The sequence below is a fragment of the Postia placenta genome (assembly GCF_002117355.1).
Source record: "Postia placenta MAD-698-R-SB12 unplaced genomic scaffold POSPLAscaffold_8, whole genome shotgun sequence".
NCBI lineage: Eukaryota > Fungi > Basidiomycota > Agaricomycetes > Polyporales > Adustoporiaceae > Rhodonia > Rhodonia placenta.
In genome coordinates, this window is record NW_020169839.1 from 437637 (window position 1) to 452875 (window position 15239).

General features: G+C 50.8%; 4 protein-coding genes across 4 annotated transcripts; all 4 read right to left on the bottom strand.

The window, feature by feature from the left end:
- Nucleotides 1-2754: 2754 nt before the first annotated feature.
- On the bottom strand, nucleotides 2755-3538 carry POSPLADRAFT_1034110 (hypothetical protein; the record flags this gene model as incomplete). The annotated part of the gene is made up of 4 exons (XM_024476991.1): nucleotides 2755-2916; nucleotides 2973-3254; nucleotides 3297-3400; nucleotides 3484-3538. 4 exons carry the CDS (start codon nucleotides 3536-3538, stop codon nucleotides 2755-2757), a joined length of 603 nt encoding a protein of 200 aa, XP_024338249.1.
- A 2098-nt stretch (nucleotides 3539-5636) lies between these two features.
- Nucleotides 5637-7414, bottom strand: POSPLADRAFT_1144526 (hypothetical protein; the record flags this gene model as incomplete). Its single annotated transcript, XM_024485703.1, has 10 exons — nucleotides 5637-6021; nucleotides 6076-6107; nucleotides 6162-6213; nucleotides 6261-6276; nucleotides 6333-6364; nucleotides 6589-6671; nucleotides 6727-6824; nucleotides 7045-7209; nucleotides 7262-7296; nucleotides 7362-7414. The coding sequence occupies 10 exons, from the start codon at nucleotides 7412-7414 to the stop codon at nucleotides 5637-5639; spliced, it is 951 nt and encodes a 316-aa protein (XP_024338250.1).
- A 4110-nt stretch (nucleotides 7415-11524) lies between these two features.
- Nucleotides 11525-12251, bottom strand: POSPLADRAFT_1145194 (hypothetical protein; the record flags this gene model as incomplete). Its single annotated transcript, XM_024485776.1, has 2 exons — nucleotides 11525-12005; nucleotides 12091-12251. Coding segments are annotated over 2 exons (642 nt in total), but the record flags the coding sequence as incomplete, so codon positions are not given.
- A 1992-nt stretch (nucleotides 12252-14243) lies between these two features.
- On the bottom strand, nucleotides 14244-14969 carry POSPLADRAFT_1057224 (hypothetical protein; the record flags this gene model as incomplete). The annotated part of the gene is made up of 5 exons (XM_024480888.1): nucleotides 14244-14506; nucleotides 14567-14640; nucleotides 14693-14827; nucleotides 14878-14893; nucleotides 14948-14969. 5 exons carry the CDS (start codon nucleotides 14967-14969, stop codon nucleotides 14244-14246), a joined length of 510 nt encoding a protein of 169 aa, XP_024338252.1.
- Between the last annotated feature and the right edge of the window lie 270 nt (nucleotides 14970-15239).

Consider the following 15239-nt stretch of genomic DNA (forward strand, 5'->3'; position numbering starts at 1 on the left):
CTAGAGGCCCAGGACATATCTCAGGACAGAGCAAATGAGACGTTACATCAGTCTGCGGGGAATTAGTGCAACCTACGTGCATTCAACAGCCGAGAGAGTACCACCATCAACCATAAACAATGGATTCTATTGTGATCCATCACATCCCGCAGATGTGATGGTCTCAGTCGAGTACAGGGGGTAGAAACATGACCCAGAGGATAGGAGAGGCAACTGCTGGTTGATACGAACACGATCGGGCAGTGGAAGACACAAGGCAACGCTGCTCCGGCCAGCGCTCAGTTGATGAGAGCAAGCGGGTCGTCGTTACGTGGCAGTGCCAAACGGATGGGAAGTCTCCTTGGGGACTTGATCGGAACATGAGCGTTGCATCTGTCGCCGGGGCCGCAGCTTGCATCGCAATGAACATTGATGTCCGAGCAATGACGGGGAATCTACACGTGCCTCATTGGGAGTCATGCACATTGGAGGCATGATACTAGACTTAAGAGAATAAGCAGACGTGCTTTTCCAAGCTCTATAAATTGGATTTAAGAGCTGGTGTAAAGTTGCATGAGTGATGAGTCCCATAAACGAGTGCACAAATCAGCACCAAGTGGAGAGTCAGATAACATTCCACCCCGCATCCTCGCTGGCTATATATCGACCCGTTAGACCATATGCAACTAGTGCGGCGAGGCCGCGTACCGCACGCTCATGGCTCTACCTCAAGCACAACCTCGTTAGTCAATGATAAACGGCTAAACGAGTACTGCTGACCGCTAGAGAGTGGGCAGCACCCGATGAGCGTCGCATGGGGGACAGATGGCTCCTGTTTAGACTGTCCCAAACGCCAGCGCCAGAGCCCTGTAGTACTCCCCTGTAGCTTATGAGCCTACGTTATGGCCCGTGGGTCGCACCTGCAGACCACGTGCTGCAGGGTGAAACGAAAGACATGAGACGCATAAAAATGAGTGTTCCAGTTCCGCGAGCGTTCAAGGAGCTAATGCGATATATGGACAGCTCGGGTTGAGGAGCGTATTCCACAGGATGTGTTGAGACACTGCATAAAGTGTGCGCAGGGGAGTAGAACGAGGTTGAACACAATAAATGGCTACGCCGCGTCGAAGACAAGAGCACCACGGCGATAACGGCCGAATTAGAGACGGAAGAGGATGTGCCCAGGGGAGATAGCCGAGACAAGGTATTGGTTGAACAAGAGAAGGCTTACCAGATATATGATCTCGTTCCTCGGATGGCAGGTCGCCCCCGTCTTACAAGGCATTGATGGTAAGCACTGGAAGTACAGATAGTAGCATATATCGCATGGGAGTATGCAAACCTCTGCACCAATGTAGCTGTGGAGAAGGTTATACTATGCGTACTGGGCTGCAACATAGGACGCGACGTCGATGTTAGAGGGGTCATTGCGTTGAAAAAGACTACTCAGCTTGTCAGTCGAATCGAGCTTCGAATACGATATGTGACGGAAGAGCTCAGCAAGTACTACTATGCATATATGGCCTCGGGACCAGAATACAACGAGGAGAGGACAGAACAATGTATGCAGAGGTGGACAGCCAGACTTACTTGACAACACAACGGGCAGCGATGCAAGGGTTCAGAGCGACGAAGACAGAAGCAAGGAGGAGGTCATTCGGATGTAGTCGAACTCTTCGTTGTGTCTATCCGAGAGCAGAACCATAGAAAGTCCTAGCAACGTACAGAGGCGCAGAGAGGACATGAGCGTCTGAAAGCTTGAAGACGCGCGTCATTACCGCCTCGGCCCGGCCCGGCGTCCCGCCTCCTCTGGACCATCCCGCAATACCCTCGCCTCGTCTCTGACTGTACAGACCGTGTTGACGCGGCGTACGTCATTTTGCTGTTGCTGCAACATCGGCTTGCGTCTCTCCTACACACGCGACATCTCAAGATCTCACCGTCGGGGCTCAGGCGCTTACCTGTCGATAGCACTGGTCATTCTGTTCCGTCTGCGTTAAGATACGGTGAAATAGCCCGGGCTAATTAGCCTCGGTTAATTAACCCTTGCTAAAGAGCCGTAAATTTGGCGAGGCCCGAAGAACAAGGGTTAAATAGGGTTAAATAGGGTCAAGTGACCTGCGCTGATTTTGAACATGTTCCGAACGCAGTAAGAGTTAAGCCTTGCGGTTGTTATCCAGGAAGACCAGTAATCGTAGTTTCCGACCTCATCAACGTCAACGCGCCATTTCGGAAGGACATTCTTGCTAACGAGTGTCCCGAAGTACCGCGTTGGGACTAACATAGAGTAGAGCATGTATTGAATTTGAAGGCCAGTGACGGACCTGGGATGAATAGTAGCAGCTGCGTGCTGTCCAGGTGTTCGGTCGCTGGGCAACTTGAACGTTATATAAGGCTACTTAAGTAGCTAAAAGTTTTCATTAGGCCATATTCCATACTGGCTAATCAGCCGTGAATTACATAGGTGAATTTGACCCCTCACACAGGCCTAGGCTAATTAGTCGCTTAAGCAGGTCACCGTACCCTAGTCTGCGTTATTGAGGTGGACACACTCTCACGGCGACTTCCCTTTGCAAAATGTCTATCCCCGATTCCAAGAGTAACCGCCGAATGTAGAGCTGAGACTAGTGTATGTTCATCCCATGTATAAATCTGTCTTACCATTGATGGGGAGGGGACGTAGAGGGAGCTGAAGCTGCGGATGAAAGACGCGTTCCTTGCGACGACGCTATTCCGGCTCACCTGGGCTAAGAACATGGAAGCAATGAAGAATGACTAACTGGTGTCCCATCGCAGGTCGTCAACTGTTAGTCTGAGTTCTCCAAGGAGACGCCGTACATAATCATCCTTCACTATGGTACTCTCAGTAACAACTGCATATGCATCCGCACTGTACTCCCAGTGCGGATGATGCCTTCGCGTCGTCCAATATGGAGTCTGCAGACCGGGAGGCGACAATCTGGTGAGTGCCATGAACTAGAGCGATGCCTCACTTGCACGAGCCATAGATCCAAGTATCGAACCGGCGTTGCAAATCCTGTTTTACTTCGAGTGCGCCGGGTCAATTCCCTCACCGAAGCAGTGGTCATACAGGCCCAGTACTGCGCAGCAGCCGTCCTCCGAAGCCCTCTGCTATGTTCGCCGGATGAACCCTCCTTCCACACATCCACGTTACGCGTCCAACACGTCTTGCGTGTAGCTCTAAGAGCAATGGGCGCGTTCCATAATTGTATGCCAATGGTGGGTACTACCATGTCCGTTTCACGCTCCCCGTGCTGACTTACAGGTGGGACGGAGGACGCGTTGTGTCAGCGCACCTCGGCCCGTTCTAGTGAAGGTTGTCTCCCGACTGGCGCGTCCGCTTCCCACAACCTCTTGCTGTTGTTGTCATGCGCTTGCTCGTCGTGGCACGGCCTTCCCGCTATTCAGAGCACGCGAACATGCATCTCACTGGCCCATACCTGCCTCACCGCTCTCTTTCGTCCTCCACGACGCTCGACTTACCTGGAGCGTCACTCAACTGAGATGGGTCGGCCTGCGCGGCATTTTCTCCAGTCATGCTGGCTAATCATAGGCGTGCCTCACAGCCGAATGTGGTGGCTCACGTGTAGCCTCGTATCGCTTGCTTCCATCTTCCTGCTCCCCGAGGGCTACTGTGGTTTTCCTTGGCTAACGAGGCGAACCTTCTCTTTGTACTTGTTTTGAAGAATACTCAATGTCTCAGATATCCCCTCATTCTGCAGTCGATGCGGCTCTCTCTCGACCGGCGAGTCCGCTTCGCGCTACCTTTCGCTGTTGATGTCGTGCGTTCACCTGTTGTGCGACGGCCTTCTTGCTAGTCACAACTTATGGCCACGCAGCTCACCAGCATGCTATCTGCATCACAGCGCGACATGTCTGAGGCATCCTTCACAAGTTCGCGCTCAAAGTTCAGATGGACAAGCGCGCAAGAGCTTCACCTAAGTCACGCTCGACCCAATCGTGGGCATGTCTCACAGTCAGGCGCGGTATCTTGTGCGTGGTCTGGTCTGGCTTTCTTCATCACGCTGTTCCCTGAGGACTATTGCGACATCTCCTAGCTGACGAGAGTGACCGCATCTTTGTGCTTGTCTCGAAAAACACTCGATGTCCCAGGTAGTCTCTCATTCTGCAGGTTATGCGGCTCCCGCAAGCATACGTCAACTCCTCGATCCCGACGCTCTGCGGCGTCTCGGACAGCTTCCACTTCCTCTATACTGCAAGCCGCATTCAAGTCTCGTGAAGATGCTATCGGTAACCTCGGAGCCTCAGTATAATTCATGCGATGATTTTATTAACAACGAATTGAAACCTTCCGTGGTGTTTCGTTCCCTTCCAGTAGGTCATCATATCAGGCGTCGAAAGTAGTGCTGCAATGCGTGTACACTTCTCTATGCTAGTGCCTACTCCGGACAAGCTGGTGGGGCATCACCTGGTTATTCGAACCGAGCATCGGCTATCGCAGGGTCGTTGCCGATCCTCAGCAGCTTGGTGGCGCATTTGCTGTGTCACCTCGAGGATCTGGGCAGGCGGGAACGTGGATACGAGTCTGATGTAAAGAACGTAGGAACGCGGAGGGACAGATATGATATTGCAGCATACCTAAACATCTGTGCCGTCTGTTTTGAAGGAGAACAAAGGAGCTCTTGATCACGACCAAGCAATGTGAAAGAAAAGCTGAGTGCAGGCCGTATGACACGCCGTGCTGTCAAATTTGGCGTCATCCATCACTGTGTTCTTGTTCGACGGCGAGGAGCACAGAAACAGTGAGGCGGGTGACTGAACGTTGGATATTGTGTTTGAGAGGGACTAGGATTTATCAGAATGAGGACGATGACGCGCCACACAATGGTGAGCATGCTATGGACTTGTCGTCGCATGTGGCATTTGTCTACTCCGGAAGCCTTCGTTGCTTGCGTATGCACTGCGCTGTTAGATGTGGGTAGTCATGGTCGAGAGTCAGGGACAACGTGAGATTGATCTAGACACCGGGTGCATCTGCCAGCGGAGCTGGACACGCCCTGCTAGAGAAAGACAGGCGCGAGAGTGAGATGAAATAAGATGATTCGTCGACAGAGCCAGCAAGTGTCGCGCAGAGCTGGAGGTACTTCCTACTCTTTGTTCCACATGGCTTCTGCACGTACGCATTTCATCATTGCATATAGTAGTGTATAGTTGCCAGCACAAAGTCGCGTGGACAATGTTCGCACCTGATGTGATCTTCTGTACGTTCCGGCATGGTCTGGCTGACGGCATATCTCGATTTATGGCAGAGCCTGTCAGCCGTCAGACATATGATTCTACATGACAGACATAACGTAATAATAGAGATATTGCCAAAATGCTGGCTATGAGCGCAGTGGTCAACTCGATTTACAGCAACCTGATGGGGAGCATAGGTTCTGGAGGCAGAATCCGCGCACGGAAAAGAAGCGGAACGAAGAATATATGCGCAACCAAGAGGAAATGAGGTCCAATATGAGTGAGATTATATAGAGTATCGCCACTAGAAGGAGGGATAAACAGAGAATAGCGCCGTACGGTATCATGATAGGAATAGAAGGGCGTCTTGATACATTTTGTCTCTGGTTAACAATATAGTTCAGCTAGACTGCGAAGCAGTATTAAGCGTCACTGACCTAGACAATGTCTATTGCGTGCCGATCAAAACCCTCATCTGCGGCTTCAGGTGCCTCCCAATCGTCGGCGGTCGCCTCATGAGCTTCCCGCTTGCGAACTGACAGAGTGACCGCTCGGGTGCCTGAGGGAGTATTTGCACCGTCCTGAAAATCGTTCGCAGAGCCCAGTTCTTCCGCGCCAGGGTGCCTTTCGAGCTCACAATCCAAGTCATCGTCAAAGGCCTGAGGGTCATCCTCGAGCGTCTCGCCCATGTTGCCAATGACCCTCGTCGCGAACCTTGCGAATGTGCTTCCGAGGGAGGGTACAGTACTTTCATTGACATCGGAGCTGCTTGAGAAATGACGGAGGTTGAGGAAGAAGCGGCATAGAATCACGGTACTGATCCTGTGTGCTGGCATATTCAGATCGCGTCATCAAAGACAGAATCTGTGAACTCACAATTCCACAGATATGGAAAAGTCGAATAAGCTCTAAAGGGATGCGCCTAAGTCATTATGCATGTTCATGGAAGTTGATGCACCCACCTCTGTCGATAATGCGCTTGCAATGTTGGCAACATTGAGGCAGAGTACTAGCCTGGTACAATATGATACATACTCTCAGGAGCGGAATACTAAACTTACACAAAATGGACGGTGCCTATATTCTCAAAGGCGTCGACGCAATATCAGACTATATTGAGGTAGAGCACGCACCGTCACGCAATAACATAGATGCGAGGGATTCTCTGCCATTGAAACCAGTCACTATGCGGTTGGCACGTGTTTCCCGCCATGTTGAGACGACGACCAGAAGATTAGATATGAGGACACATATTCGGGTGGCGAGGAAAACTGAAAGCAATAATTCCATTACCAACGTCCAGGGTTCATACATATCTCAGTTGTCTTACATCTTGAATATCCACGGCTCAGACTTCAGCTTATACAGATAGGTACTGATGTGACATACTTGTTGCTCTTGGAGGCAGAGAATGAGCGTTCGATGGCCAAAATCTCTGCAGTACAGTACACATATTCTTGAGAGCAGCCATACTGTGAGTCGCACGTAAATTAGTAACAGAATATACACAGTGAGATATACACTTACAATATTGAGGGCAACGGGTACAAGCCCCAATATCATCACGACGGAGGCATTTCTCCACTGCCGGCCATCAATAGCAAAGACTCGGATCGAGGCAAATGCTGTCAACAACTTATAATTAGACTGTCACACCGGAGAGTGAAGGCAGACATACCTGCCTGGGCAAGATACGTCCCGCAGAGAGTAACTACCTCAAACAAGTAAGAGACCCAGAAGCTAGAATCAATTTAGTTGAGCATTCCCGTCAAATGCATTTGAGCTCTAGACAAATTAACCCCTGGAAGCGTCATGAGCTAGGATACTAAGGAAGAGTACGAGGACTCACTTCACATGCTTGCATGTCGTCTATAATGACACTCGCAATGACACTTGCCAAGGTCACGTAGCGGAGAGCAACATATATAGCAGCTGCACCCGTGATTCTGCGAGCCCAGACAGCTCGCCATTCCATATTGAAGGAAATGATGGAATCATACACAAAGATGCCTAACCCACGTGTCAGTGCGGGCTGCATTCACCAAGATCAGCATATACGCACTCATGGTCATGATATCAATGTAGTCACCGATCAAGCTGTGTCATTAGGGTAAAGTCTGTATCAGCACAAGGAAAAGCATTAAGCGAGTAAATAAGCTTACCCATACCATATCAATTGAAGAACTCGTTCTTTATTCATGCTAGACTCAGACATGATAGCTGAAACGAGATGGATGGTGGCATATCCGCATCTGACCTATATATGCGTGTCAAGCATCTCACTATATGACTTCTTTCGCTCGGCGTACAATTCCCGACTGTCCATGTAGGCTTACTGAGCATATCTGATCAACAGCCAGAAGATCGACATAATCACCGGAACCAATTATGTGCATCACTTCATCAGAGTAGTAAGACGACAGGACGTGATATGGAGAACTCGCCTACAAGGTCTAGTCTGAGTCGAGACTCGGATTAGCAGCATATGGAGCAATGATCTACCAGAGTGCGGCCCTCTAAAGAGATTATCAATCATGATGAAGAGGGGCCGCGTGAGCACAGCTAGATCACCTGTACACAGTCAACAGAAGATGTAGCTATCTTAACACTGCATGATTCTTCGTACCTTGTTCATTTGATCAGCATATTACAGCGAGGAATGATAGGTGCAGAATGAGTACATAGTATACAGCTTTTGAAGCAACTTTGTACATGCATTTGCCGCCGTGCCTCCAGACGGCCGTTATTACCTGCTTCTTGACCCCAATTTGCCGCACCAGCTCAGAACAGACGCAGAATCGGAGCATTACGGGAGCTTGAGGGGAACGGATGCAGTCTGCATGTATTTGATGGCAAAAGAGCGCCAGCGTTAATCGCAAGGCACAGATTACTGTACAGTCCGAGTCCAGGCCTTCCTGTGCAAGAAAAAAGGCACAATCCGCAGCATCGAGGGAGCGCAACTCGAAGTCGATACAATTGCGGCCGGGAAGTGAAATGCCACGAAAATACGAACGGCAGGAGACATATTGAGCCGTCGACAGTGTGCCAAAATCGTCCGCGGGCGATAGATACTGCTAATAGCCGAATCCGTGCATCCCCGCATATGGGACGAGACGTTACAGGACGTATCGCCACGTAGCTTCACCGGCCATGGGAAACGGATGAAGTAGTACTGCTATGCCAGAAGTTCAGTTCAGGGGGCAACAAAGATGGCATCATCGCCCAGCGATGATCAACAGACGCGAAGGGCCCGTTATAAACTTGATGCTGGTCACGCATTGCACATCATAGTTGCCAGAAAGACCATGTCAGGTCTTCTACAGAGCTTCTGCGGGCATCCGGTCATAAATCATGCTCGTTGCAGACTAGAACTCCCAGTGTGACCGTGTCAACGGGCATAGTGGAAGGATTTGGAGAAGGATACAAGCGAATTTCGACAGCGTTAGAAGAAAGAGAGGAGCAGGAAAATAGAAGGTCATATGATGTACCCACAGCTGGCATCAAATTCGCTCCCCATATCGCCAGCCACGTACTGACTCGCGTGGAGTACCACAAGGCGCACTCCGGAGAACGGCTCAATCCATCACGAACATCTGGATGAGGTCGACCAAAGAGTGCGCGACTCGCGTGCCATGTCGGAAAGCTCCCGTATCCCATCTAGACTGCCGGTATGGACATTTGGTCCTGGTTGGGAGCTCACATGGATCACGTCTGGGGTGCATGATAGAGACTGCCTGTCGCCAGTATGAACGACATAAGGAGAATACACCATATTGGGATGTGTTAACTCTGGGGACGTCCGGCCGGCTGACGCGGTATGCGGATGGCTCGGGTTGGGAGCATATTCCACGGGATGGGGCGCGTGGCCAGTCCGTGAGCAAACGAGTGCGAACGGAGTAGGAAGAGAATATGTGTAGTGTCGTGTAGTGGATAAACGCACCGTAACGAGAGACCCGGTCCGTACAAATGACTATAGAAAGCAATACGCTTACTAATTGCAAGTTCGAATGTACACCACCTTTGCCTCGCAAGATAGTACCAACAGGGACGACAAGTGGTAATATCGATGGTTTCTGTAAGGTGCGCACTGGGTACGACAGAGCACGACGTTCGACGGGCTGCTCTGAATCAAAACAGCACTCGTAAGCGTGTATGACTAACAAACGGCGGACGTAAACAAATAGCTTGACATTGACATCGAATAGACACAGAAACACAACAAAAGGACTTACCTCGGATGATATCTGTTGAGGTGCAGACATCGAGAGGGTTACAAGTACGTCTTCTTCACTTGATAGTTACAGCGCGCGTTTTGGGTATCAGCACACCCGCACAATCGAAACATACATGAATCAAGCGATGGGCATGGGAAATGTGGCGGAAAGCAAACACAGTCGGAGGACGACCGATCACATCGGCCTCCTCGGCCCGGTCTTGCCGCACCAACACTGCTCTCACTCTCACTTCCGTTTCTACGACACTATCTTGTGTCTGCTTCACCTGCTCAGTCGACGTCTCCACTCTGCAGGCCAGAGCTCTGCTGTCGTTGATATCGCAAGAACCATCGCAGCGCCGACCCCTCGCTGGAGCCTCCTCGTTAGCCTCTCCGTGTGACGTGTGAAAACGGCGTCACATCCTTAGAAAACATGTCGAAGATCAGAGCCAATCGTGGTGGAGAATGTTGATCCTTCAAGTACACTGCATGCTGGCGGCGCTTGATGGCCGACAAGACGCGTTGGGCCTAGGAGAGGTAGACTGACGTATTGCGCAGAGGCAAGGTGGCTCCAGGTTCGTTCTCCGATACGGCTTGAACTCAGCTCGTCTACAGGAAGGGCTCATTTGTGCCCCATCAGATCTGCAGTCTGGACGACTGCGGTCTGTGGGCGACACAGCCTCTAGTCCTCGTAAGATGAGCTCTCGAACATCGACACAGTTCCGCAGATCCCTTCGTGTCTCACCTACGCCCATCGTGGGGGGCAGTGTCCTCTGTTACCGATGCGGCAATCACCTAATTCTAGCCTGTGAGGTCGTGCTCTCCAACCCCCTCGCGCTCGCTCGCACCTCATTCCACTGCGTCCAATACTTATTACCTCCATCCTTGTCGGACGGGGATCTACTTTAGCATCGAACAACGATGGTGAGTAATGTGATCTCTTGTTGGGATTTCATGAGCTGACCTTTGACCTAGGCGGATGAGAACGGTGCGTTGTAGCGTGTCTGGTAGTGCCTCAGGACCTTCGCCTCTCATCGGGCCCATGCACCCGTAACGATGTCTCGACTAATGCTCAACGGCCTGCCGTTTCTATCAATACTTGCTCTGTCACCAATGTGTGCCTCATGAGGACTTCCTGACGCAGAAATTGCCCACGGCCGATGATCGCTTTCTGGACCCCCGCATAGCTAGTATGATGCTGTTCGACTCTGGACTGTTGGCAGGAGAACACGCAAATACATTCAAGCGTAGTTTGTATGCTCTCTCGACCTCCTAGTCTGGCGAGAACCCTGCTCGGTCTTACCTCTGCGATACACTGGAAGGTGTTTGATTCCGGGTCCTGCCAACGACACTGATTGTACTACACGGGAACAGTACGCTCAAGGCCTGCATATATCAGAGCAATGCGTTCAAGGCAGTCGATCTCGAAGTTTCAAGTATGATTTCGGCCCTTCCGATGGATCGAGAACTTGGAGTGTCGGCTGTACGTACGCCTTTCCACCCAATGTATGTATCTGTTCTCTTACAAGCTGTTTTCTATTCCACACCGCCAGCACCATGGCGCGTTCGCGCATGTTACAGGAGGCCCGTGCCGCAGCTCCACATTCATACTCGCGTGGTCGGGACAACGCTGTGCGCTGCCGCAAGTTATTCTTGGTGCGAATGGTCTTCGCTCTTCTTTTATCTGTCCTCCCGCTGCATTCTCCGTCTCGGCACTTTGTTACAATATGTTACAAGTAATTGCCCGGGGGGTTATCTCGAGTATAGTAGTGCAGACCGATGTGGTAACCGACATGTTTTATAACAAGAATGGGGTGCGACATGATCAAATTTATGCAGGTCTTCCTACCATTTGGACATTGTGAATGCGAGGAAGAGCAGATGGAGCAATACGATAAATATTGACCGCGAGTTATGAGTGTCACTGAAAGTGTAGAGACGTTTATCTTAGCAAATATGAGTTTGGGAGAGGAATTGTCGCTATAGCACAGGGGTCGGTATATGCGCCTAGCAAACAAGTTGCCTTCGATAAGCTAAACGAAAGTCACTACTGAAAGCGGCAGTATTTCGCCCAATGCATCATATCTTGGAGTGCCACCGACTAGACGATATCTATTGTACAATGATTAAAATAGCTCCGCGCTTCCCTCGCAAGGTTCCCGCTTCCGTCAAATGGGTTATTGTAGCCCGATCCTCGTCGACTTTGGAAATGGCATTTACAACATCGTGAAGCCCATCTGCCGGCTCTAGTTCTCCTGCATCATGGAGGTCGTCTACCGGCAAAGCCATTGTCAAGGGCCTGAGGATTTCCTCAAGCATATAACTCGAGGTGTCGATCGCACCCGCCGCGACGCTCAAGAACGAGCTTCCCGTGGAGGGTATAATGCAATCCTCCGCTTCGAAGAGGTCAAGGGAGTTGTGAAGCTCGAGGAGGAAGCGACATAAGACCTGCAAACGACAGGTGCGTACGCTATCCGCCAGATAATACTGGACTCTTACATGACCTTCTTCGCCTTTGACCGACTCCGGGCTCGATACTGATGCCGCTGGAGGCAGGGCTGAGGATCGCGATAGGCTTGAAAAACTCGACCAGCTAGGGATGGATGTCAACCAACTAGGAAAGAAATATACGTGAAGCATGTCATACAGCGATGGACCATGGAGAAGGTGGCGCTGACAGTTTTTGTCCAGGGCTCGCGCCATTCTTCTCGTCTCCGTGCCGCCGGCGTTCGACGGCGGCACAGACTAGCTTGACGCAGACGACTATTGGTGCTGTTATGGCACCACCGTCTGTAGTCAACCACAAGCAATGGCCGCAAGCAAAAGCCGTATATGACTTACTGGAGTTGATGGTCTACGAAGGCAGTGTTGATCGTCAGGTCGCGCACTCGACTCATAATGCCGCAAACCAGACCTGACAATACACTCGTGACAATGGCTACTGCATTGCGCATATCGTCCGGGATTGGCGTGCGGGTGCCGTTGAATTATTCGTCTGCACTCAGAGATAGCATGAATATGTGGCAAAGTATGCAGCAAATGACGACAATGCGGAAAAACGGAACAAATACACTCCAGTAGCAGCCACTCACCATCACCTCTCCAAATGACAGTCGCCAAGACCTCTCTCACAGCAGGTAAGCGACACTTTTCAAACAGGACAGTGTCCAAGATCGTACCGAAGCTAAGGTCAACGACGGTAACCACGTCATTCTCAATACGTGCTCACCAATTGGCGGCACGGGTCATGATTCCCGAGACGTTTCGGTAATGACGATGCCGCGGTCTATGCAGAAGCTTCCGTAAACCTGGGCCCTCGCCGAGTCCGCCAGCCTTGACACCGGGATAATTGAAAAGGGATGGCCACAATGCTTACTGGTAGATTGCGCGAGCCAACACTATGATGTATGCGATGAACATGTTGAGCTTCTCACCTTGAGACGTAAGATGAATACTCTGGAAGCAGGAGAGGCAACCATGGCTCATTTCTCCGCTCGTGCCGCTCATGCCTCAAAGGACGCCTGCTTCGTTGGTCGCGACACCCTCCAGATTGTTTCTGGGGGAGGGACGGCTATATGGACGTGGGGGACTTGGCTTCGGTTCCCAGCCGGAAGATTGCCAGGCGGTAAAGCCCTCTAGAAGCATCTGGGTTTACCGGTACCAAATTCCCCCAATGACATGTGTCGCGATGCTGTCTATGCCAAGCTCCACGCAGTTCCGAGCTTCTCTTTTCCCGAACAATGCGACGTAGTCGGGCGAGTACGGGACGCGAGATAGGTACGAAGAGTGCGATGTGGGCCGCGACGTGTCTGCGCGGTGATCATCGGTGCTTCAAAATAACAAGTGGTGGATTTAGGTGCGAGCCGTGCCAGAGGAAGACAGGCGAAGTGCGGAAGCCAACTTGAGGAGGCATTCAGCGTGATCGAACATACGACAGATCAGATCTTACTGGGGATCGCATCGCACGGGCGTCTATTCCGAGCCATGTCAGAACGTTTCTCAGGGAATGTCACGGCAATGCGTAGATATTTACTCAACCGCTTGACAGAGGATGTCGATGAAGAACAGGAGTTCTCCAACGCGAGTCGAAAGTTTTGCAGTAAAAAAAGGGTATCAGTATGTACAAATACCCTGTACCCTCAGTCTTGTCTGTCCTCAGAGGCGACGGCCTCATGGACATGGCTGTCACGTCAAGTACAGGGGAACTGACAAACTACGCTCGCACACCTATCTCGAGGTATGTATATGAGAGAAACAACTCCCACTATGCACTCACGAACACTCACTGGTCGCTCGCCGCCGTAATAGGCATCTGAGTGTCACTGTGTCACGCATGAACGGCGGTTGCAAAAGACCAGTCTGCGAACAAAAGCAGACGCGTGCATGTGGATGATTGAGCTCGATTGCTATATAGAGAGCTAAGTTGGCTGAGCTGAGCTTCCTGATGATGCAGTCGTAGCTGACAAGCAATATAAGAAGGCAGTCGCTGGAGCGGCGAGGCGTTGCGTTCTGCTGATTACAGGGCTGCGGTACGGCTCGCAAAGCTTGAGGTTGCAATTGAACTTGATAAGCAGCCACATGATGGCAAAGAATATCTGGGGAGACAAGATTTCCATCCATAGCGAAAGATGGGGATGAAAGCATGTGTGCGTTACCAAGAAGAGAAGAGTAAGCGAGGTACAAAGTATGTCTGAACGGACGAGTCCCACAGCTGGAAGCGAGTGTATCTGGCAGACTGCGTCATATACACACGTGAAAAGAATCGAAAGGGTTGTTTCCTGTTGATAGTACACCTTCAGTAACGCTGCAGATCGGTACGAGTGTCACCAACCTAGACAAATTTCGTCACGCGCTGGTGAAAATCCTCATCTGGGGCTTCAGGCAACTCGCGGTTGGCAGTGCCTCCCTCGCCAGTTGCCTGCTTGCAAACTGCGGTAGTGGTCGTTCCAGTCTGAGCCTTGTTGGTACCTGAGGGAGGCTTTTCACAGTCGTCGAGATCTCTTGCCATATTGATTTCTACAGCATCATTGAGCCCATTCAGATCGCCTTCGAAGTCATCGTTAGGAGCCTGAGTGTCGCCCTCAAGCATCTCGCCTAAATTGCCAATGATCCTCGATGCGAAGCTTGAGAACGAGCTTGCATGGGAGGACCTACAGCTGTTGTTGACGTCCGGACTGGAAAAATAGCGGAGGTTGAGGAAGAAGCGGCATAGAACCACGGTACTGATACTGTGTGTTGATACTTTGAGAGCGTGGTCAAAGAGAGAGTCTGTTCACCTACAATTCCGTGGGTCCGGAAATGTCAAGGTATTCCTGGACAGACACTGCTGAGTGATTATATATAGTTGCGTGAATTGTACTTGCCCCTAGGAGTAATGTGACCGCAATGTTGGCTGCATTGAGCCCGACCACTAGCCTGCAAAGATACGCTATAGTATAGCATCATAGGCGAGAAAGTTGACTTACGCGAAGTGGACAGTACCTACATATACATTTGCATGAGCACATTCACACTCTATGGAGGAAGAGTGCGCACCATCACGGAATAGAACAGCCATGAGGGATCCTCTGCTACTCCATGCAGTCACTCCTTGGTTGGCGCGCGTTGCCTGCCATGTTGAGATGACGACCAGGAGATTCAACATGAGGATGCATATGCGGGTGATGAGAAGCACTAGGAATACAATGAATGTATCATATTCTGGATCGGAAGACATGCATATCAGTTTGGCTTACATCTAGCGCAGCCCATTAAGCTTCACCAGGTGTGATCAACTACTGACGTGACGTACATATTATTCTCGAAGGTAGAATATGAGAATCCAAGG